The sequence below is a fragment of the Cervus elaphus genome, chromosome 14 (genome assembly GCF_910594005.1).
Source record: "Cervus elaphus chromosome 14, mCerEla1.1, whole genome shotgun sequence".
NCBI lineage: Eukaryota > Metazoa > Chordata > Mammalia > Artiodactyla > Cervidae > Cervus > Cervus elaphus.
Window position 1 is genome coordinate 8,638,474 of NC_057828.1, and position 25,990 is coordinate 8,664,463.

Below are 25,990 nucleotides of genomic sequence, written 5' to 3' on the forward strand. Positions count from 1 at the left end.
TTCCACTGTATAGTCATAAGGGATTTGATTTAGGTCATACCTGAATGGTCTAGTGGTTTTCCCTACTTTCTTCAATTTAAGTCTGAATTTGGCAAGAAGAAGTTCATGATCTGATCCACAGTCAGCTCCCGGTCTTGTTTTTGCTGACTGTATAGAGCTTCTCCATCTTTGGCTACAAAGAATATAATCAGTCTGACTTCAGTGTTGACCATCTGGTGATGTCCATGTGTAGAGTCTTCCCTTGTGTTGTTGGAAGAGGGTGTTTGCTATGACCAGTGCGTTCTCTTGGCAAAACTCTATTAGCCTTTGCCCTGCTTCATTCCGTACTCCAAGGCCAAATTTGCCTGTTACTCCAGGTGTTTCTTGACTGCCTACTTTTGCATTCCAGTCCCCTGTAATGAGAAGGACATCTTTTTTGGGTGTTAGTTCTGAAAGGTCTTGTTGGTCTTCATAGAACCGTTCAACTTCAGCTTCTTCAGCATTACTGGTTGGGATATAGGCTTGGATTACTGTGATATTGAATGGTTTGCCTTGGAAATGGACAGAGATCATTCTGTCATTTTTGAGATTGCATCCAAGTACTGCATTTTGGACTCTTTTGTTGACCATGATGGCTACTCCATTTCTTCTAAGGGGTTCCTGCCCACAGTAGTAGATATAATGGTCATCTGAGTTAAATCCACCCACTCCAGTCCATTTTTGTTCGCTGATTCCTAGAATGTCAACATTCACTCTTGCCATCTCCTGTTTGACCACTTCCAATTTGCCTTGATTCATGAACCTAAAATTCTGGGTTCCTATGCAATATTGCTCTTTACAGCATCGGACCTTGCTTCGAGATGAGCTTTAAGGTGGATTTTATTTATGCATTGTTTAAACTTAATTATAGGAGCTAGTTCTTCATCTAACACTCTGAGTTAGAAGTAGCAGGTTTTAATGCTTTCATTTTTCAGAAAATAAAATCCAGACCCCAAGATGAGAAGATATCATAAATCCAGCTTTCCTAGCCTCCAGTTCTACCTTTTCTTTCCCAGTGAACACTGTTTGGTTTTTGGTTAGGTCATGGGAATCATCCTTCTAATTATCCCTCATGGGTAAGGTAAGCAAAAGGAACAATGAACTACTATCACATGTTATCAATTTGAAAACTGGCTAAAGGGAAGGAGGAAATTAAATATCCACTGCCACTGTTTTCTGCAGTTAATCATTTGCAGGGACAATTAACGGTTACTTCTTATCTATGCCACCCGCTCATTTTTACCTGACCAGCCAGGCACCAATCACATCGCTGGAACTCAGAGGATTTTAAGCTGAGCACTTGCTTGAAAGGCAAGGATGTTGTGATAAATGCTGTTGTAGAAAGAGCTAAGAATATCTGAGATCAAAGGTAACTCATTCTGAGAGAAAGAAATCAAGGCAACACTATGGAGTCTGTCTCTCATTCAGAAACCTACAGGTAAGTAATTTACTAAGCACTCAGATTACCTTAAGGAAGAGCCCGATGTTTTTGTCTGAGGAGTGAAGGCTTCAAAGGATAAGGCAGAGAGAAATAATCAAGTGTCTGTTCATCAGAAATCTTTTCAGGATTCCTGTGTTTTGTGGTAGAAAGAAAACAGTTTGTGGGACTTGAAAAGTATTTAAAAAATTTTGAAGTCTTGATTATTTACTTATAGATGGGGGAGAGAATAATGCTTGCCAATGAAGTAAATTGTAAAGTAAATCAGGAGTGTAAGATGCTATTTTTACTGATTCTAAAATATGTGTGTTTGTTAGTTTTCTGCCTATGTCTCACGTCTGGAAGAAGAAGCTGGAAGTAACTCATATTTGCTGGAAAGACAAGGGTGGTCCAGTGAGAAAGTAGGACACAGGAGGTCTGGTTTTCAGAGCCTACATTCAGCAAATGTGTTAGGTTTCTCTTTGGCGATTTCATCCACCTGTCATCAGTCTTTGAAAGCAAAGATTTGTAGATAATAAGTGGTTACTGGTAACCCTCTATTCAGTCTTTTAAGCAAGAAATCATAATCTTCCTCACCTCTTTTCTCTCCCTCACCTTCTGTAATTGGCATTGTTCTCTTCTGCCTTGGAGTGCTCTTCTACCTTGGTTGACATGGCATAGTTGCATTTTGGTTGCCAATTCATTCATTCACTCACTCCTTTCCTTGGTTGCATCCTGTTCTGACTTAAACTGGTAGTAAAAGGAGAGCAAAAGTAAAGTAACTAGAATAAGCAGAAGCATTAAAAAAAAAAGAAACAAAAACAAAAACTCAGAATGGATCTCAGACAAGCAGAAGAACTAAAACTATGAAACACTTTGAAGAAATCACAGGAGTAAATCTTCACGTTGAGTTAGGCAATAGTTTCTTTGATATATAAACAACAACATTTAAAAAGAAATAAAAAATTCATCTAAATTAAAAGTATTTGTGCTTCAAAAGATAATATCAAGAATAAATGGAAATCCCACAGAATGACAAGTGACTTGTATCCAGAATATAAAAAGACCTCGTACAACTTAGAAACAGAAAGACAATTAACCCAATTAGAAATGAGCAAATGATTTTAATAGAGATTTCTTTAAAGAAGATATCTGTATAATAATAAGTACATACAAATATTCAACATCAGTAGGCATTAGAGAAATGTAAATCAAACCCACAATAAGGTACTACTTCATACATACTAAGGTGGCTAAATTAAAAAGGACAACCAATTGCAAGTGTTGAGGGATAATGGGGAGAAACTGAAGCCCTCATTCACTGATGCTGGGAATGTAAAATGATGTAGTCACTTTTGAAAATTATTTGGCAGCTCATCAACATATTAAACCTAGAGTCACTGTATGATCCAGCAATTCTAGTCCTAGAAAAAAGGAAATACACCCAAGAAAAAAAGAAAACAAGTGTCTACACACAAAAAATGTACATGAATGTCCATAGCAGAATTATTCCTAATAGCTCAAAAGTGGAAACAATGCAAATGTCCATCAGCTAAAGAATGGATAAACAAAAGGTGGAATAGTCATATAGCAGAATACTCTTCAGTCACAAAAAGGAATGAAGCACTAAAGTTATGATAGCGATGAGCCCTAAAACACTATACTAAGTGAAGGAAGCCAGGCACGAAACCCCACATACTATATGATTCCATTTACATGAAGAGTCTAGAATAGATAGATCCACAGAGACAGAAAGTAAGTTAGTGGTCTCCAGGGCTTGGGAGGGAGACAGAAATGGGGAGTGACTGCTAATAGGTATAGCGTTTCTTTGGGAGTGATAAAAATATTCAAAAATCAGATGATGGTAATGGCTATACAACTCTGGAAATGTACTAAAAGCCACAATGAGGTGGCCAAAGTATTGGAGTTTCACCTTCAGCGTCAGTCCTTCTAATGAACACCCAGGACTGATATTCTTTAGGATGGACTGGTTGGATCTCCTTGCAGTCCAAGGGACTCTCAAGAGTCTTCTCTAACACCAAAGTTCAAAAGCATCAACTCTTCGGTGCTCAGCTCTCTTTATAGTCCAACTCTCACATCCATACATGACCACTGGAAAAACCATAGCCTTGACTAGATGGATCTTTGTTGGCAAAGTAATGTCTCTGCTTTTTAATATGCTGTCTAGGTTGGTCATAACTTTCCTTCCAAGGAGTAAGCGTCTTTTAATTTCATGGCTGCAGTCACCATCTGCAGTGATTTTGGAGCCCCCCAAAATAAAGTCAGCCACTGTTTCCCCATCTATCTGCCATGAAGTGATGGGACTGGATGACATGATCTTAGTTTTCTGAATGGTGAACACTATTCATTGTAAAAATTCATCTTTCTACCCTTACTTGAAATGCTACCTTTATCACATAACAAACTGTGTATACATTTGGGAAAAAAAGAGAGTTAAGCTGCTGCGTACAATGTGAGAGGTACTATAAGCTCCCCCCTAGCAGGGAGCAAAGTGAAAGCTTTGGGAAAAATAGCGAGAAAACTGCTTTGACTTAAGTGAGCACCTGCTGACAATTAGTATAATTGAGGATTAATGGTAATATGAAACCATCTCAATCTATGTCAGGTTTTAGAGTAAAAAGTGAAATTTTGTATTTTACTAAAAGTTAATTTCATATATCAGGCTTCCCATGTGACTCAGTGGTAAAGAGTGATAAACAAGCAGGAGATGCAGGTTTGATCCCTGGGTTGGGAAGATACTCTGGAGAAAGAAATGGTAACCCTCTCCAGTATTCTTGCCTGGGAAATGCCACTGACAGAGGAGCCTGGCAGGCTACAGTCCGTGTGATCACAAAGAGTTGGACGTGACATAGTGATTAAACAACAACAATTTTATATATCACTTTAGATATAAGGACTATTTTTAAGTAAGCTAGGGGTATGTGAGGTTTTATCCCACAATCATAGGGTAAAAATGACACAATAGGGCTGGCCATTAAAGAGGTCTCTGATTAATGAATGACCAGAACCAAGAAAAACACCAGCAATGCCTCTCCCCTTTCCTCCTTCCTTCCTTCCTTCCTTCCTCCCCCTCTCCTCTCTTTCCCTCTCTTTCCTTTCTTTTTGGTGGCAAAACCGATGCTTTGAAAATTTTGAATTGACCCAGAGGATTACTGTTCTTGTTGATAGCTGCCATGAGAAACTTACATAGCTATAGATAAATATATAAGTTGGTAAATAATAGATAGATCAATAGGTATAACTCCTTTCCTCTATCTCATCATTTCTCACTTTTCTTTCATTTGCTTCTACTTCCCTAATTCCTGTGCCATTTCCTTGTTCAGAGCATCTCCACTGGTTTATCTGGTCATCTGCAATAATTTTCTTAATCTCCCTGTCTCCTCTCTCCGCCTCTTTCAATCTATCTTGTTCACAGCTGTCATAGTGATCCCAAAAGCACAGTAATCATGTCACTTAAAAAAATCAGTGGCTGTCCATTTCCTATCCAAACTCCTAATCTTGGCACTGAAAACTCAATAAATCCCAGTTCTAATCAGTCCATCTTTCACCATTTTGTCTCCTTCACACATTCCTTACCTGCCAAAAAAAAAATGGAAGCAATAATTATTGTTGCCCACAAATAATCTTTATCTTCTATACCTACTGCTATGTTTTTCTATATTTTCATTTAGAAATGAAATGCTTGCATCCAGTGCTTCCAATTTCATAGCAGTATCTGCCACCTCAGATGCAGCCATGTCCATAAAGCCCACTCCCATTTCTTTACCTGGCATTAACTATCCTCCTGAACATGCTCCTGAAACAGATATATGCTATCTATTATTGAAAATTTTGGAGCCCAAAAAAATAAAGTCTGACACTGTTTCCACTGTTTCCCCATCTATTTGCCATGAAGTGATGGAACCAGATGCCATGATCTTAGTTTTCTGAATGTTGAGCTTTAAGCCAACTTTTGACTCTCCTCCTTCACTTTCATCAAGAGGCTTTTTAGTTCCTCTTCACTTTCTGCCATAAGGGTGGTGTCATCTGCATATCTGAGGTTATTGATATTTCTCCTGGCAATCTTGATTCCAGCTTGTGCTTCTTCCAGCCCAGCGTTTCTCATGATGTACTCTGCAAATAAATGGAGAAACAGTGGAAACAGTGTCAGACTTCATTTTTTTGGACTCCAAAATCACTGCAGATGGTGATTGCAGCCATGAAATTAAAAGACGCTTACCCCTTGGAAGGAAAGTTATGACCAACCTAGCTAGCATATTAAAAAGCAGAGACATTACTTTGCCAACAAAGATCCATCTAGTCAAGGCTATGGTTTTTCCAGTGGTCGTGTATGGATGTGAGAGTTGGACTGTGAGGAAAGCTGAGCGCCAAAAACTTGATGCTTTTGAACTGTGGTGTTGGAGAAGGCTCTTGAGAATCCCTTGGACTGCAAGGAGATCCAACCAGTCCATCCTGAAGGATATCAGTCCTGGGTGTTCATTGAAAGGACTGATGCTGAGGCTGAAACTCCAATACTTGGGTCACCTCATGCGAAGAGATGACTCTTTGGAAAAGACCCTGATGCTGGGAGGGACTGGGGGCAGGAGGAGAAGGGAATGGCAGAGGATGAGATGGCTGGATGGCATCACCGACTTGATGGACGTGAGCTTAGGTAAACTCCGGGAGTTGGTGATGGACAGGGAGGCCTGGTGTGCTGCGATTCATGGGGTCGCAATGAGTTGGACACGACTGAGTGACTGATCTGAACTGAACTGATTGCAATTATTTGTGCTTAATGTTTTATCTTCTACACTCAGTTGTAATCTCCTTGAAGGGATGGTTCCTATGAGATTTTTTTGTAGCCCTTTACAAGGGGAAATTCAATAACTATTTATTAGGATGAGTTCTTCCAACAGAGAGATATTGAGGAAACATCAGATCATGCATCCTCCAAGAGTTCCACATGCGGCCCTTGATACAAAGAGGAAAACGGCAGCCAGGCCCTTCTCAGGGCTGTGGAAAGTCTCTGATCCAACTCTGTTACAAATGACCTTGGTCGCTGGTCTGTTGGCTTCTGTTCTTGGTGAGTAATGGGAAAATGAGGTCAGACTGTCACCATGCAATTGAGTTCATCCACACATCCTATTTTAAGGGTTGTCTAAAAGATACCCATCTTTAACACTGTGGAGTGTAATTGACCACTTGAAATTTAGGGAAATTTATTATAACCCCTTACGTTCCCCCAGCACTAAAGGTTTACTTATGGTCACTTTTAATACTCCTTTTTAGAACTTTCTCTCCAGGGACTCTTCAAATGATCTAACCTCAAAATACATCATGATTTGGAGTAAACACGTATTACCTGCCACCTGACCATGGAAAGCTTTCATTGCCTGTGTGGTTCTTCAGAAAGGAGTGAATTGGGTGTAATTATGCTGAGGCTCCCATCCCTTTATTTAATTATTCCAAGGGAGGTACTATTAAGGCTTCATTTTTTAAGGATTTAATGAATCTCTACCTTGTGATGCTTTTTGAAAAACATTTTATTTTCAAATACATAGTCTATTCAAAATCATGTGTAAAATAGATAGCTGGTGAGAAGTAGCTATGTAACACAGGGAACCAAGCCTGGCACTCTGTGATGACCTAGAGGGGTGGGATGGGGAGAGGGGATATATGTATAACTATGGCTGATTGCATTGTTGTATGGCAGAAACCAACACAACATTGTAAACAATTTTCCTCCAATTAAAAAACAAGTTTAAAAAAGAGCTAGTAGAGGGAAAAAAAGAAAAAGAACAAAATCCCAAAGGTCCAAAAGGACGTAAGGAAATATCTCCTCATTTCTGACTCCTGAGCTAACTAATCTTATATAATGCTATTATTGCTAGAATATATATTATTTCTCAGGCAAGAAGATAGGATTACATGGCAAGGTATAAATGCCAGTGTTCTGAATATGTAGATTGGGGAATCTAATAGAATGATGAAATTCGGGTCTGTTCATCCATTTTCTGACAAATTATCACGTATACAGGAGAGGAAGGATGAAATTTTTTTGCCATTTCCCATTATTATTGTCATTGTTATCAAACAACAAACATGCATTATGGATTGTCTACCGTGTTCACTGAACAGCGGGCTGATAGGAGTCATGAAAAAAAAGAGCATGATCTCTGCTCTAAAAGTCCTATTATTGAATCACTGAGGTGCTATGTCCTAATCTATAACTTGATTCTCCTTGTCATTTTGGTACCCAGGAGATTGTGGTCCTCCACCTGATTTACAGTTTGCTTCTCCAAATAACAAGTTGAATAACAAAGACTTCAAAACTGGAATTACACTGAAGTACACCTGCCTGCCTGGTTATAGCAGAATCGGTTCCAGTTCAGTTACTTGTAATGATAGAGGCTCATGGGACTATCATGTTTTTTGTGCTAGTAGGTATTAAAGTTTATTTTTCTCACCTGTCAGTTCAGTCGCTCATTTCTGTTTGACTCTTTGAGACCCCATGGACCGCAGAACCCCACGCTTCCCTGTCCATCACTAACGCTCAGAACTTGCTCAAACTCATGTTCATCGAGTTGGTGATACCATCCAACCATCTCATCCTCTGTCGTCCTCTTCTCCTGCCTTCAATCTTTCCCCACATCAGGGTCTTTTCCAATGAGTCAGTTCTTCCATCAGGTGGCCAAAGTATTGGAGTTTCAGCTTCAGCATCAGTCCTTTCAATGAATATTCAGGACTAAGTTTTTTTAGGATGGACTGCTTGGATCTCCTTGCAGTCCAAGGGACTCTCAAGCATCTTCTCCAACACCACAGTTCAAAAACATCAGTTCTTCGCGCTCAGCTTTCTTTATAGTCCAACTCTCACATCCATACATGACTAGTGTACTTTTGTTTTATGGGGGGAAAGTTCTCTTAAGAACTTAATAGATTCTTTAATTCAAAGACTACTTTGATGAAAGTAGTCTTCAAAATTAACATTACCTATAATATTTGGAGCCAGTCAGTTGGAAATATATGCAGACATTTTGCTAACAGTAAAAATAAATAATTTTTTCCTCTTCTTCTGTTTCCCTGTGACCAAGAACATATATTTTTAGAACATATTTACATGGATAACTTTTTCATCCTTTATTATCACAATGATCTAATTGAGCCACCAGATCTGAGTATATTTTTTCTTTTTTAAAAACTTCTTAAAATATTCAAAAAATGGGATAGATGTTTACTTTTATTTTTCCTCAAAATATAAAGTTCAGTAAGTCAAGGTTAGAAATAAGTTTTGAAAAAATTTTCTGTGTTTATGTGGAATAGTTAAAGCTAATCAATCAGACTTCCCCCCACCCCTAAACTTTGTCAGTAATTGTAATCAGTCATTATTTTCATTTTCCTCCTAGAGAAGCAATGCAGAAACCTAGGAGACTTACCCAATGGGAAAGTGGAAGTTAAGACAGATTTTCTTTTCGGTTCAACTATAGAATTCAGCTGCTCAGAGGGGTAAGTATAAGGCAACCCAGAAGCAATATTTTTCTTTTCAATTAATTTTTTATAAGTAGATAATGCATTCACGTGTTTCAAAAATAAAATGATATAAAAGGTATCACCCAGAATTCTTACTTCCTGTCCACCTCATTCCTCTCTGCCCTCTGACAGGCAGTGACTTTAGTTTTTGATTTATCTTTTTAGTTTTTACATATGTGAATACAAATGAGTACTTTATCATACAGAAGACAGCTGACTGCCCTTGTTAGCTTGAACCTTGCTTTTATTTTGTTCACTTCACAATATTGCCATGGATTGAATGTTTGTATCCTTCCCAAATTTGTGTGTTGAACCCTGACTCCCAGTGTGATAGTATTTGGAGATAAGGCCTTGGGAAGTTAATTAAGTCACAGGAGTGGAGCCGACATAATGGGATTAGGGCCAATATAAGAAGAAACACAGAGCTAGTTTCCTTTCTGTCTGTCTGCACCATGTGAGGACACAGCAAGAGGACTGCCCCTTATAATCCAGGAGCAGGTTCTTGCTGGAACATGATCCTGCTGGTGTCCTGATCTCCAACTTCCAGAACTGTGAGAAGTAAATTTCTGTTGTTTAAACCATCAATCCATGCTATTCCGTTATAGCACCTTGGACTAAGATAAATACTTACTGGAGATCTTTGATATTCATGTGCTGTTTCCTCATTCTGCACATATATGTTTACAACTGTATAGTTTTCCAGTGGATGAATCATAGCTTATAATAGTTTATTTAATGGTTCCTATTGATAGAATTTGTGAGTTTCTATTCTTGTGTTATTACCTACAATGCCCTGATGCATAATTTTCTGTACATGATATTTTACATTCATGCAGTTATGTCTGTAGGAAAAATTTCCAGAAGTAAGATTACTGGATCACAGAGAACATACTTTAAAATATTGATAAATATTGCTAAATTTCTCTTCACAGACTTTGTACAATTTTGTAATGCAAACAAACATCTAATTTTCCACCATCTCTTCAATTTTGGATTGCCCATTTAGATGAGAAAATAAACCTTCCTTGTAGTTTTTTAAAACTTATTAATTTGAGATGTGTAGGTTGATATGCAGTCACAAGAAACAGTAAAGAAAAATTCTATACATTATTGTTCCAGTTTGTCCCAGTGGTAACGTCTTTCAACGTCAGTACAGTATCACAATCAAGAAATCGACCTTAATATAATTCATTCACCTTATTCAGATTTCATTTCTCTCTCTGTGTGTGAGACTTTATTGCTGAGACCATATTCCATGGTATGAAATTTGTTTAGCCATTCACCTGTTGAAAACATTTGCATACAGGTTTTGTGTGTGTGTGTATGTGAACTTAAGTCTTCGTTTTTTTCTGGGATAGATACATAGGTGGGTCATATAATAGTCACACATTTAATTTTTAAAGGAAATTGCCTGTTTTCCAGAGAGGTGGAACCAATTTATGTTCCCATCAGCAATGTCAGACTAATCCGTACCATCCACATCAGCATTTGATGTTGCCAATTATTTCAGACACTTTGATAGGTGTGGTAATATCTCACTGTGGTTTTAATTTGTATTTCTGTCATAGACATTGATGTTGAACTTCTTTTTATGTGCTTATTTGCCATTTGTATCCTCTTCCGTGATTGTTGTTCAGTCATTCAGTTGTGTCTGACTCTTTGCGACCCCGTGGACTGCAGCACACCAGGCTTCCCTGTCCTTCACCACCTGTGGCAGTTTGCTTAAACTTATGTCCATTGAGTCGGTGATGCCATCCAACCATCTGATCCTCTCTTGTCCCTTTCTATATCTGTTCCTATCTTTTGCCCATTTTCTAGCTGGATTGTTTAGCTTTCTACCGTTGAGTTTTGAGATTTTTTTTTTTTTAATTCTGTATGCTAGTCCTTTGTTGGATATATGATTTGCTAATGTTTTCCTCTAGTTTGTAGCTTGATTTTTCATCCTTTTTCACAGATCTTTCATCCTTTTTCACAGATCTTTCACAGAGTTAAGGTTTTTAATTTTGGTGAGGTGCAACTTTTCAATTTTCTTTTAGGCATCATTTTATTGGTGTTAAGTCTAAGAATTTTTCACTTTGATACTGTGTGCTTGTGTGGGTCTATTTCTGTGTTTTCATTTTGTTGCACTGGATCTATTTTTCTGCCAACACCACACTGTCTTAATTACTATAGCTACATAGGAAGTCAACGTTGGGTAGAGAAATTCCTTTCACCCCCTTTTTGTTTTTCAGAATTGTTTTAGGTATTCTAGATTCTGTGTATTTCCATACAGCTTTTAGAATAAACTTCTCTATGTCCACAACAAACTTTGCGAGAATTTTGATAAGATTTGCATTCTGTGTAAAATTTGACATCTTCAAAATGTCTAGTTTCCCAATTCATGAACACAATACTCTTTTCCATTTACTTAAGTCTTTTAAGATTTCTTTTTCAGAATTTTGTAACTTTTAGTGCATGTTTTATATACATATTTTATTATATTTTTATCTATATTTGTATCATTTTTTTTTTGGAGCAATGGTAAATGGCATTGTCTCTTAAAGTTTGATTTTCTCATATCTGTTCTTGGTACATAGTAATATGATTGATCCTGTGTGTTGATCTTTGTCCTGCTGTCTTACTGAATCCACTAAGCTAGTTCTGAAAGATTTTTGTTTTGTTCTTGTAGGTCGCTTGTGATTTTCTACTTAAACATTAATGTCATCTACAAATAGAAAGTTTTTTTTTTTTTCCCTCATTCACAAGGTATATGTCTTTTATTTCTTTTTCTTTCCTATTGTGCTGGCTAAAACTTCTAATTCTATGTTGAACAACCATGGTGACTGTGGACACCCTTGCCTTATTCCCAATCTTGGAGCAAAGCTTCAATCTTCTACCATTAAGTATGTTAGTACAGGCTTTTTTTTAAAATAGACGCTCTTTATTGAGAAGTGCTCCTCTATTCTTAGTTTACTGAGAGATTTTATCATGAAAGGTTCTGGATTTTTTAAAATGCTTTTTATTCATCACTGTGCATATGATCACATGAATTTTCTTTCTTCTTTTCTTTTTTTATCCTTTTGGTATGATGGGCTACATTGAGTAGTTTTCAAGTTTTAAAACTGTTTACCTCAAATAAGTTTCATTTGGACATGATGCATCATTGTTTTTACAAATTCTTGGGTTGATTTTCTAATATTTTGCTGAGGATTTTTGTGGATACTTTTAAGAGAAATAAATTGGTCTATATTTTTCTTTTCTTTGTACTATGTTTGAATTCGATATACAAGTAATGATACACATTATAAAGTGAGTTAAGAAGTGTTCCTTTCTCTTCAGTTTTCCAGAAGGGATTGTGGAAAATAATTTTTTAAAATGTCTGATAGAATTCTCCTATAAAACCATCTGGGCCTAGACATTTCTTTTTCTGTACTCTTAATATGAAGTCAATTTCTTTAATAGTTCTAGGATTACTCAAATTGTTTATTTTGACTTTGTTACATTTTGTACTTTTCAAAGAATTATTCTTTTTCTTTTAAGTTGTTAAATTTATGAGAATAAAATTGTTCATTCTTTTATTCTCCCTTCAATGGCTGCAGGATCTGTAGTGAAATTTCATTTCATGATATTCATGATATTGCTGACTTCTGTCTTCTACCTTTATCAATCTTACAAGAGATTTACCAATTTTATCTTTTTTTTTTTAGAGTCAGCTTTTTGTTTCATTATTTCCTTATTGTTTTCCTGTTTTAAACTTACTGATTTCTGCTTTTGTTTCCTTTTTCCTCTTTGCTTTGGGTTTATGGCTTCTTCTTTATTCATGTTTCTTGAAGTAGGAATTTTGATTCCTGATTTGAGAACTTTTCTATTTTCCAATGTAAGCATTTATTGCTATGAATTTCCATTTCAGCACTGATTTATCTGTGTTCCACACATTCTCTTATGTCATAGTTTCATTTTTCTTCTGTGTATTTAATTTCCTTTGAGACTTCCTTTTGACCATGGATTATTTAGAACTATGCTATTTAATTTTCAATTGTTTTGAGAGTTTTCTCTTGTCTTCCTGTTATTTGTCTCTAGTTTAATTCCATTACAGTCAGAAAATATACATTGCATGATTTAAATTTTTATATGTCTACTGAGATTTATTTCATGGTCCAGGATATAATTTTTCTTGGTGAATTTCTCTGGGTGCTTGGGAAAAATGTGTATTCTGCTGCTGTTGAATGGCTTCCCTGTAGTCTTAATGTGCATTTTTCTATTTACAAGTGATGCTGAGCGTATTTCATATATCTAAAAGATGTTCAGCTGATGCTGAAACTGAATCTCCAATACTTTGACCATGTGATGAGAACAAATGAAACACTGGAAAAGACCCTGATGTTGGGAAAGATTGAGGGCAGAGGAAAAGAGGGTGACAGAGGATGAGATGGTTGGATGGTGTCACCGATTCAATGGATATGAACTTGGGTAAACTCTGGGAGATGGGGAGGGACAGGGAAACCTGGCATACTACAGTCCATGGAATTGCGAAGAGTTGGGCACAACTTGGCTACTGAACAATAACAAAAAGATATCTATATTTATTTATGTGTAAGACCCAGGGGAATCGGGTGGAGAGGGAGGTGGGAGGGGGGATCGGGATTGGGAATACATGTAAATCCATGGCTGATTCATATCAATGTATGACAAAACCCACTGGAAAAAAAAAAATTAAAAAAAAAAACACAAAACTGACTTCAACTCCTTTGTTTCTTTTTATGTCAATGAATTATAGTATTTCCTTACTGTGTCATCTTTCCTTTGACTTGGCTTATAGTATTTCTTTCTTGCCAAGCAAAATGTATGTGCCATATATGTCGAACTTATCAATCTTTTTTTTTTCAAAGGCTTTTGGATTTGAGTTATAGTCAAAAGGCCTTCGTTGCTTGAAGATTGTAATTACCCACAACTATTCAACTATTTTTATGGTTTGATGTTATTTAATTCAGAGAGTTCAGAGGCACTAGCCAATTTTATCTTTCCCTAAATGGATTTCATATTGTCTTGCCACCATTTATTGAAGTCCATGATTAATTTGGTAATTTGTGATAACACTTTTAAAAACTATATTTAATTTCCATATGAATATAGTCTATTTTTGGACTTAAACTGAATGCTTTTAGTTTGTCTATATATTCACACAACCAGTTCCTCTGTGTTTTAATTACTGAGTTTTCATATTGTGTAACATTGCTTTGAAGTATCTTCCTTGCTCTATGTTTTTCCAGGGTTTTTCTGACTATGTTTGCTTATTTGTATTTCTGTATTAACTTTAAAATTAGTTGATTTTTAATTTCTAATAAATTACATTGATTTTTTAAACTAACTTTGGGTGCACAGACACTATATGATGTTGAGCCTTCCTAGCCCAGAATTTGTTATGCCTTTCCATTTGTCCTAGTCTTGTGTGTGTGTATTTTAGGATTGTTTTCAAGATTTTCCCCATTTAGATTTTATTTTGTTTATTCTTTGATTTCATGTTTTATTTTTGATATTTGGAATGGTTTATTTTATTCTATTATACCTTAAGAGAGCTTTTATCTCTATATGGTAACTATGGATTTCTATATATTAATTTTGTATCTCATCTAATATACTGAAATCACTCCTTACTTTTAATAGCATTTCAATTGTATTCTCTTGGAGTTGCCTGGCAAGCAATTATGTCATCTGAAAATAATGATATTATTATTTTTGCTTTCTAATTTTTATATTTTGAATTTCTTTTTCTCATAATTATGCTAGCAATTTTATGTCAAATAAAATACTAATACTGGCCTTTGCTTTCTTCTTCTTGACTTTAGCAGAAACAACTCTAGTGTTTTCCCCGCAAGTTTGGTAGGGCTCTGTCTCTACTGCTTCCCATTATATTGGACACTTTTGCTAAGAATGCTTGGTTTTTTAAAAATGTCAATGTACTGTATCAAGATGATAGTGCATTTTTCTTCTTAGATTTATTACATCATGTATATATTAATCTGCTCAGGCTGTCACAGCAACAGAAATTTATTTTTACAGTTCGGAAGCCGGGAAGTCCTAGATTTAGGTCTGACAGCATTCAGTCACATGGCCTTCTCTCTGCACGTGCACATGGAAGGAGAAAGAGGTTGAGACAGAGAGAGATTGAGAGAGAGAGCTCTGTGAGCTCTGTGATGTCTCTTCTTATAAGAACTCTAATCCTAGTGAATCAGGGTCCCACCCTTATCACTTAATTTAGCCTTCATTACTTCCTTACTCCGGATATAGCCATACTGGGGGTGAGGGTGTCAATACATGAATTTTGGGAGGACAAATATATTCAGTTTATAACAATATATTGTATATTGATATGTTTCCTAATTTTGAAGGTTCCTTTAATTTTTTGTATAAACCTATTTGATTTTGGCATGTTTCTCTTTGAAGTGTTTTTAAATTTTGTTTATTTTATTCAGGAACTTTCTATTGATACTCAGGGTATATTGATATATAATTTTTTTTTTAAAGTAACAAGTTCTGGAAGAATTACTGAGACTTGTTTCAAGGGCAAGAATAACAAGATGATAATCAGGAAGTTAGTGGCTTATGAGAATAAGCCAAACTCTAGTGCCAGAAGAATGATTCAAATTAGAGGTCAAAAGTGTTTTTTTAATCAGCAATTTATCTGGCTCTTCTATTCAAATGAAACTATATAGGAAACTCAAGTATATTTTTACTTTTTTGTACTGCTTTATTTGTGGCTTGTTAGATAAAGAGTTTAAGTGGAGTTCTAAGATTCTGAATGCAAAACTTGTCATTTACTTTTTTTTTTAATAGTGATGAATATATGCCCTGTAGAAAAAGCTTAATAATATGGTTTAAAAAAATGAGTAAATAAAAGAAAAATGGAAAAATAAGGCTTTCTCCTTGATATGATGAAATTTAACTCCAAGTTGGCCTAAATGGTAATTAGTAATCAAGAGATCATTATTTTTTCATTTTTAAATGTTGAATAAAATTTATTTTCATCCAGACCTTATTAATTGGAAATTTACATTTAGAATAAGACAACTTCCACTAAAATCTGTGGCCTATCTTATTCAGGTATATCTTAGTTGGCTCAGCTACTAGTCATTGTGAGATCCAAGATAAAGGAGTTGACTGGAGTGACCCGCTCCCTCAGTGTATAAGTAAGTAAACACTCCTTATGACTTGACTATAAACCTAAACCATGTTAGGTAATAAAACACCTATGCCTTTTTGTTGCTTATTGTGCACTCCATTAGAATTTGCATCATGAGTGTTAGATTTGTCAGTATGCCTTCCCTCATTATTTCTTCCTCTTCACTCATCTCAGTTGCCAAGTGTGAGCCTCCTCCAGCCATCAGCAATGGAAGGCACAATGGTGGAGATGAAGACTTCTACACATATGGTTCTTCTGTCACCTACAGCTGTGACCCTGACTTCTCAATGTTAGGCAAAGCCTCCATTTCTTGCACAGTGGAAAATAAAACAATAGGTGTCTGGTATCCAAGCCCTCCTACTTGTAAAAGTAAGTGACTGCTTGTAAGTGTAAGTGACCCATAATGCTGAATGTATTAAGAGAAATGGAATGATTCAAAGACAAACTAATCAAGGCAAAGTTGAATTCATTCACTTGTTCAGCTACTCATATGCTATTATTAGTCAGAAAGCATAGGCTATACTGCAATAATAATCAATACCAAAATCCCTAGATATTTCAACAGTAAAAGCTTTGTTCTTTGTGTGTGTGTGTGTATATATATACATACATGTATCAGTCAGTCAGTTCAATCGCTCAGTCGTGTCCGACTCTGCAACCCCATGGACTTCAGCACACTAGGCCTCCCTGTCCATCACCAACATGTAAATGTATACATATATACATTTTTATTTCTTTTAGGCCCCTTGTTAGTGTACAGCTCACCTGGGAAATCCTCTAGGGGGCAGTCATTTACATGGTAATCCAGATTGTTTATATCTTTTGACAACTCCCTCACAAAACATCCAAAATTACGTCTGCTCTGTACATCTGCATCTCTATTCCTGTTCTGCAAACAGGCTCACCTGCACCATCTTTCTTGATTCTATACATATGCGTTAATATACGATATTTGTTTTTCTTTCTAACTTATTTCACTCTGTATGACAGACTTTAGGTTCATCCACAGCACTACAAATTTGTAGACCCAATTTTGTCTTTTTGTAAATTGTAAGTAAATTGTCCTTTTTTTTGGCTGCAGAAAATAGCACAACATTGTAAAGCAATTATGCACCAACAAATAAGTTAAGAAAAACCACAAAAATTCCACAATCAGTTCATCAGGGGACGTGAACAAGTAGACAGTCCTTGTTCTTTGACTTGGAAGTGATATATCTTGCTTTTCATTAAAAATTTTGGCCAGATTAGTCCCTTTTTTCTGCCTAGTATAAATTAAATAGGTAATATAGTCTTCTGTTTCCCTGGAACAACTAGAAATAGGGGTGGACACCACACTAGTAACATTAACCACATATATATATATAGGGCACAAAGTCATACCAACGTTAGTAGTTCAAAAGTAAAAGATAAGCATAGAAGATATTTTCCCTTTCATCTCTAAAAGCTATGCCAGGATCAGGAATGACTCATCTTACTGGTATAAAACACCTTTAATTGTGGCAATTAACAGACTTTAACAACACAGTGTCATTTACTGTTTTGATTTAGTACAATGCTGGGGCTAGAGAGAGAATCGTGAAGAGTTCAAAATGCCTAGAGTCTAGCTTCAAGAGCTGGAATTGACAGGACCTGAGGCTGGAAAGTTCTCAGGGCTAGGTTATGAAGGACCTTGTGTGTCTTCAGGAGTTCAGAACAAATGTGAAGGGCAGACACTGAAAGGTTTTAACCAGGGGAGTAAATGTGCTGCATTTAAAATGTAAATGTGCTGCGGAGAAGTCTGGCTGTAGGTGGGCAACAGTTTGAAGTGGGACAGAACTTAACCCATAGACATCTGCTGCAGCTATCCAGCCAAGTAGTGAGGCTGGTTTCAGCAGAGGCAATGGCAGTAGGCCTGAAGAGAAGTTGAGAAATCCTGAAGGAACGGCTGTAGGGTAGTGGGGGAGGGGAGGTTTGTTCTGTGCTTGTGATCTCTGCTGCCCTGGCTGCCTCTACATCACAACCATCATATCAGTACTATTGGCCACTGAACCTGAAAGTGAAACCTGCTCAGTCCTGTCTGACTCTTTGCGACCCCATGGACTGTATAGTCCATGGAATTCTCCAGGCCAGAATACTGGAGTGGGTAGCCTTTCCCAATTGGCCACTGACCCACCACCAAAATCATCCAGAGAAGAGGAAGATTTGGGGGTCTTTGGAATTTTGACTTTGGGTTTTAGATATTGATTAGGGGTTTTTAAGATATAATTGACCTATAATATTAATTTCAGGTGTACACCATAGTGATTTGATATTGTGTATATACAGTGAAATTGATCATAATAAGTCCAGTTGACATCTTTCACCATACATAGTTACAAAATAATTTCTCTTGTGATGAGACTTTTAAGACTCTACCCTCTTTGCAACTCTCAAATATATATTTCAGTGTCATTAACTATAGACACCAGGCTGTACATCACATCCCCATGACTCATTTATATCCGGAAGTTTGTACTCTTTAGCCCACATCACTCATTTTGCCCATTGCACATTCCCACCTCTGGCAACCACCAATCTATTCTTTGTAACGATGAAATGGGTTTTGCAAATACTCTTTTCTTTGATGAGAAATTTTAGGACTTTATCCACATTGACTAACATGACAGGACGTCATTTTGCTGAGATTCCTAGGAATTAAAAGAACATACATAGAGCTTTAAAATATTTTCTTTGTATATACTTGATGTAGGCTTGTATCAGGTCTCCCTGAGACCCATATATCAATAGTAATCACATCATTATCACCATTTCTTTTTTATAACTCAGATGTCCTTTTTATACTTCTTTAGATATAGTTTGTCACCCACCACGAGTTCGAAATGGAAACATTCTCTCTGGATTTGGACCCATCTATCACTACAAAGACTCTATTCTGTTCAGCTGCAAGAAAGGCTATATCCTCAATGGCAGCAGTTTAATCCGTTGTGATGCTAATAACAAGTGGCATCCTTCTCCTCCCACTTGTGAACTCAGTGAGTATGCACCAAAGGGATTTTCATAATTGGCATCTAAAGTTATCCAGGAACATGGCTGCAGCATGCTCACAGGCACAAGCCCACTTAAATCCCAAGAGTCATTTTACATTAAATTAGTACTTTTCTCTAGTTTTCTCATGTCAGCAGAAAGTTTTTTTAATTCTGTTTTTTTGTTTTTCCTTTTCCTGCTAGTAATCTCTTTGTGTTATCTGAGGATTTTCTATACATGTATATCATACAGTTTTGACCCCAGTGACATCACAGACATGGCAGATTTATTTATTCCTTAGAAAAATATTTCAGTAGACACTAGTAAATTGTCTCATCCTAACAAAATAAACATATTCTGAGAATTTTTTGAAAGATGGAGGTAAAATTCCTTCAAGATATTCCATTTAAAACTTTGCACAGAGATGCTCTATGGGCTAATGTTGGCCTTGATACCTTGAAGTTGTAAATACATACAGACATAAGATTACATAAGATGCAATGATACTTCTGCATTGCAATGATACTTATTGCTAAAAATTATTAAGCACTTTGTATCAAGCATTGTTCTAAGTGCATGACATCAATTAATTCATTTAGTATTTACCATGATCCTAAGAGGTAGATATTACTTTTTAAAAATTCACATCTTTATGATGACAGAACAGAGTGAGTAAGTAACTAGCACAAGCTCACATAATGATTTGGCAATGGAAGCCACTGCTACATTGTAATATACTCATTTCCTTCTGCCATTAGGAGAAAAAGGTGATGATTTACATATGTAGTGACAAAACTTGATAAATATGTGATTTGACAGACCTGTACCCCTTCTTCAATCCGTACATACCTTTGGCATCATATCCAGTAGGCAATAAAAGCAGAATCCAATATTATGTGGAACAAGGTTTAAGCTCAATCAGAAGTTCCTGGTGACAGTGTTACAGTATCTGGGGAACACTACAACGCCTATTCTAATTCCCTTTTAGGCAATGAGAATCAGGCGAACATTTTGTTACTTAGCAGCAAACTTGTGCTCTGTATCCTCAGCGATCTCTGATGCTTCCATGCTGAAGTGCTTTGACATGGAAGGAGAACTAAGCTCCTGAGGCCGACCCAGTAACCTAGATATTGCCCCTTTCTGCACCATGGGTGTTGCTTCAATAACATCCTCTGGATTGCTGTGTGCACTGAATGCTTGGCAATAGTCTATCAGAGGTTGATGCTGCCAAGTCTCTTCCTGGAATTCCCATTAACCTTTGCCATCTGTTTCTTCCTCAGTTAATATGAGCTATACCTTTTCTGGGAACGGGGGCTGGTGTGTGCCAGGCTTATTGGGTCAGTGTGCCATCCCCAAAACAGCTTTCTTTCATCTTTGTGCTTCTTTCATGATCAGATAGTTGTATTGGATTACCAGACATTCCCCATGCTGTCTGGGATGGAAGAGACAACAAGCTAAGCAATCAAGAAGTATTTGAAGTTGGGACTGAGTTGAAATATCAATGCAAGTTTGGCTACAGACCTATTCCAGATGAGCCTCTGACTTTGACTTGTCAGGAAAATTTCACGTGGACACCATCCAAAGGGTGTGAATGTAAGTAAACTTTGTTTTATGTACTCTTATTTGTGGTATCTTCTTTTCCATTGAAAATGTTGAGCATGTGCTCGGATTTTGTACTTTACTGGTTATAATTGATTTCTTAAAATGTATGCTTTGAAATACTTCTAGAGTTAGCTTATTGGATCTTTGCAAAGTAGTAGAGGAGCTATTTTAAAGGTCATCCTGAAGACTGGGAGAGCTGAAAAGTCATGTCCTTCATACTCTGCCCCTTTGAATTCAGCATCAAATGAAAAATCAACTTGGGTATCAAATACGGGTATCCCCTTTGTGATTGCTAACCCTGTAGGTCAGCTGTCATTTATACGGTTATCCAGATTGTTTAGATCTGTAACACCTCCAGGATAAAACCTCCATTGTCTGTTTTGCAGACCTAAGAATAAGGAGACATAAATCCGTGAATTGAAAATAGTATATTTTACTTTTCATTAAAGCCTTTTGGCTAGCCTGGTCCCTTGTTGGGGCTTCCCAGATGGTGCTAGAGATAAGGAACCCATCTGCCAATGCAGGAGACATAAGAGATGTAGGTTCAATCACAGGGTGGGGAAGATTCCCTGGAGGAGGGTATGACAACCCACTTCAGTGTTCTTGTCTGGAGAATCCCATGGACAGAGGAGCCTGAGGGGCCTCATGGGGTGTGTCCATAGGGCCACAAAGGCACAGAACTGAAACCACTTAGCACACACACACACACAGTGCCTTGTTTCTGCCTAGTGAAAAAGAAATAAAAAATATAGTATTCTGCTTCTTCTGAAGCAACTGAAAATATCAGTGAACACCGCACTAGTGATGTTAACAGGCCCACAGGACAAAAAAAAAAAAAAAAAAAATCATACTGACGTTAGTAGATCAATAGTAAAAGGCAAGCAGAGAAAGCATGTTCACATTCTTCTCTGGAAAAGTCAGAAGGGAGGTTATGTAAATATCAGTAATGACTCGGCTTCCTGGTCTAAAACTTATCTTTACAGCAATTAACATCACAGTGTCATTTACATCTTCATTCAGTAAAATGCCAGGCCAACAGAACATTTTTGTTTTTCAGTCACTAAGTTGTGTCTGACTCTTTGGGACCCCATAGAATGTAGCAGGCTAGGCTTCCCTGTCCTTCACTATCTCCCTGAGTTTACTCAAACTCATGTCCATCAAGTCAGTGATGCCATCCAACCATCTTATCCTCTGTTGCCCACTTCTCCTCTTGCCCCCAATCTTTCCCAGCACCAGGGTCTTTTCCAATGAGTTGGCTTTTCCCACCAGGTGGCCAAAGTATTGGAGCTTCAGCTTCAGCATCAGTCCTTCCATGAATATTCAGGGTTGATTTCCTTTAGGGTTGACTGGTTTGATCACTTTGCTGTCCAAGGGATTCTCATATGTCTTTTCTAGCCTGCAAGTGCTGAAATGGACAGGACCTAAGGCTGGGAAGTTCGCAGGGCTAGGTTATGAAGGACCTGGTGTATGACTCTCAGCAGTTCAGTATGAAGAGGAAGGCGAGACACTGAAAGTCTTTAGCCAGGGGAGTAACTGTGCTGCATCATAGAAAGAGAAGTCTGGCTGTGGGTGGGCAACAGTTTGAAGTGGGACAGAACTTAACCCATAGACATCTGCTGCAGCTGTCCAGCCAAGTAGTGAGACTGATTTCAGCTGAGGCAATGGCAATAGGCCTGAAGAGAAGTTGAGAAATGCTGACGGAATTAAAGTGGCAGGACTGACAGGACTAGATGACTGACAGCTTTGGGGTAGTGGGGGAGGGGGAGGTTTGTTCTTTGCTTGTGATCTCTGATGCCTCTACATCACAACCATCATGTCATTATTATTGGTCAGGGACCCACCACTTATCTTCATTACCTCCACCATATTTGGCCTCAGGTCAAATGACAGGGAGGGAACACAGCCCTGCCCTTCAACAGAAAATTGGGTAAAAGATTTACTGAGCATGGCCCTGCCTATCAGAACAAAACCCAGTTTCCCCCTCAGTCAGTCTCTCCCATCAGAAAGCTTCCATAAGCCTCTGATACTTCTCCATCAGAGGGCAGACAGACTGAAAACCACAATCACAGAAAACTAAGCAATCTGATCACATGGACCACAGCTTTGTCTAACTCAGTGAAACCATGAGCCATGCCTCAGTGAAACTAGGCCCACCCAAGACGGACAGGTCATGATGGAGAATTCTGACAAAACATGGTCCACTGGAGAAATGCAAACCACTTCAGTATTCCTACCTTGAGAACCCCATAAACAGTATGAAAAGGCAAAAAGATAGGACACTGAAAGATGAACTCCCCAGGTTGGTAGGTGCCTATTATGCTACTGGAGATCAGTAGAGAAATAACTCCCAAAAGAGTGAGGAGATGGAACCAAAGCAAAAACAACAACCATTTATGGATGTGACTGGTGATGAAAGTAAAGTCTGATACTGTAAAGAGCAATATTGCATAGGAACCTAGAATGTTAGGTCCATGAATCAAGGCAAATTGAAAGTGGTCACACAGTAGAGGGCAATAGTGAACATTGATAGTTTAGGAATCAGCGAACTAAAATGGATTGGAACGGGGGATTTTAACTCAGATGATCATTATATCTACTACTGTGGGCAGGAATCCCTTAGAAGAAATGGAGTAGGCATCATGGTCAACAAAAGAGTCCAAAATGCAGTACTTGGATGCAATCTCAAAAATGACAGAATGATCTCTGTTCGTTTCCAAGGCAAACCATTCAATATCACAGTAATTCATGCAAATGCCGCAACCAGTAATGCTGAAGAAGCTGAAGTTGAACAGTTCTATGAAGACCAGAAGACATTCTAGAACTAACACCCCAAAAAGATGTCCTTTTCACTAGAGGGAACTGAAATGCAAAAGTAGGAAGTCAAGAAATACCTGGAGTAACGGGCAAATTTGGCCTTGGAGTATGGAATGAAGCAGGGCAAAGGCTAACAGAGTTTTGCAAAGAGAACACACTGATCACAGCATACACACTCTTCCAACAACACAAGAGAAGACTCTACACACGGACATCACCAAATGGTCAACACCAAAATCAGATTGATTATATTCTTTGCAGCCAAAGATGGAGAAGCTCTATACAGTCAGCAGAAACAAGACCAGGAGATGACTGTGGCTCAGATCATGTACTCCTTATTGCCAAATTCAAACTTAAATTGAAGAAAGTAGGGAAAACTAGTAGACCATTCAGGTATGACCTAAATCAAATCTCTAATGACTATACAGTGGAAGTGACAAATAGATTCAAGGGATTAGATCTGATAGACAGAGTGCCTGAAGAACTATGGATGGAGGTTCGTGACATTGTACAGGAGGCAGTGATCAAGACCATCCCCAAGAAGAAGAAATGTAAAAAGGCAAAATGGTTGTCTGAGGAGGCCTTAAAATATCCGAGAAAAGAAGAGACATTAAAGGCAAAGGAGAAAAGAAAAGATAAACCCATTTAAATGCAGTGCCGGGGTCCAGCCTCAGCAGGATCCAGGGGTACCCTCAGGATGAACGGTGTCGGCGAGAGAGAGAGAAAGAGAGAAGGAGACCAGACTGGGGGTGTGCAGCAGAGTCCGGCAAATCTTTATTTATTTATTTATTTATTTTTCAAATCTTTATTTTTTACCATAGCTTTTATATTCTAAGTTAGTACATTTTTAAGGGGAAGATAGTTTAATATTACATCAGCTTGTCCTTCACAAAACCAGGGTGTTTTCTGCATACTTCTTTGAGAGAGTCTTGTACATTATCTTCTGGCCTTAGGGCCTATTGACATTTTATGACCTAGGTGAATGCAAAGCTGTTTCCTGTGATCTATTCTTTGTTGAACACAAAGGTCAGTCCTTTTGCAGAAGTTATCAGTTAAATTTATCTAAAAGGTTTACCACACAAAGACTCTGCAGCTCCGGTGAGGCAGCCCCTGTTTAGCATTCCTGGTTAAAATTAACAATTCTAAACTCTTATTTTTCTAAATCTTTAACTATAACCACTTTTAGAATAATATTTTTATGTTCTCTAATAGGGCTTCCTCACCTCCGGAAGGGCTCTGTGTCTATTAGGGCCTTTCGTGTGATCAGGTTCTTTATGCTGTTTATGGTTAAGGTGTTGTGAGCAGTCATGTGCATTAGTTCGCATTTGCCAAGCAGGCTAGAATGCCAGCAAAGGGGTCTAATTGAAACACTCCTTTCATCCTGGATAATCTTATAGGATACCACCGTCCGGGGGACATATTGATTAAAGTTCTAAGTTGATTCTGTTTGGAGAGAGATCGGGGAAGGCCTTCTACCTGTGTCACAGAAATTAGGGAGTAGTCTAATATAGCAAGCATCAGAAAGACAGAGATCATCTTTAAGGTGAGCGCCAGGGCAACTTTTCGAAATCCCTGAGGTCCTGATCTGCCTTGCTTGTCAGGTCTTCTCCTCACGACCTTGTCATGGGTGGGATCTCGGGTGCTGGCTCCCAGCAATGCAGAGTTCCAAAGAATAGCAAGGAGAGATAAGAAAGCCTTCTCAGTGATCAATGCAAAGAAACAGATGAAAACAACAGAATGGGAAAGACTGGAGATCTCTTTAAGAAAATTAGAGATACTAAGGGAACATTTCTTGCAAAGATGGGCACAATAAAGAACAGAAACGGTATGGATCTAACAGAAGTGAAGATATAAGAAGAGGTGGCAAGAATACACAGAAGAACTATAGAAAAAAGATCTTGATGACCCAGATAACCACGATGGTGTGATCACTCACCTAGAGCCAGACATCCTGGAGTGTGAAGTCAAGTGGGCCTTAGGAAGCATCACTATGAATAAAGCTAGTGGAGGTGATGGAATTTCAGTTGAACTATTTCAAATTCTAAAAGAAAATGCCGTGAAAGTACTGCTCTCAATATGCCAGAAAATTGGAAAACTCAGCAGTGGTGACAGGACTGGAAAAGGTCAGTTTTCATTCCAATCCCAAAGAAAGGTAATGCCCAAGAATGCTCAAACTACCACACAACTGCACTCATCTCACATGCTAGCAAAGTAATGCGCAAAGTTCTCTATGCCAGGCTTCAACAGTATGTGAACTGTGAACTTTCAGATGTTCAAGCTGGATTTAGAAAAGGCAGAGGAACCAGAGGTCAAAAAAGCAAGAGAGTTCCAGAAGAACATCTACTTCTGTTTTATTGACTATGCCAAAGTTTTTGACTGTGTCAGTTCAGTCGCTCAGTTGTGTCTGACTCTTTGCGACCCCGTGAACTGCAACACGCCAGGCCTCCCTG

At 37.8% G+C, this 25,990-nt stretch overlaps 1 protein-coding gene across 1 annotated transcript in view; it reads left to right on the forward strand.

Moving 5' to 3' along the window:
- Window positions 1-1,280: 1,280 nt before the first annotated feature.
- LOC122708043 (C4b-binding protein alpha chain-like) overlaps window positions 1,281-25,990 on the forward strand; it is a 66,551-nt gene continuing 41,841 nt past the window's right edge. Inside the window, exons 1-8 of the mRNA XM_043924124.1 lie at window positions 1,281-1,456; window positions 6,352-6,518; window positions 7,696-7,875; window positions 8,839-8,938; window positions 16,043-16,128; window positions 16,296-16,490; window positions 18,950-19,132; window positions 20,520-20,717. Of these exons, the coding sequence (XP_043780059.1) occupies window positions 1,425-1,456; window positions 6,352-6,518; window positions 7,696-7,875; window positions 8,839-8,938; window positions 16,043-16,128; window positions 16,296-16,490; window positions 18,950-19,132; window positions 20,520-20,717 (1,141 nt within the window). The 5' untranslated portion in view covers window positions 1,281-1,424. The remainder of the gene's footprint in view (window positions 1,457-6,351; window positions 6,519-7,695; window positions 7,876-8,838; window positions 8,939-16,042; window positions 16,129-16,295; window positions 16,491-18,949; window positions 19,133-20,519; window positions 20,718-25,990) is intronic.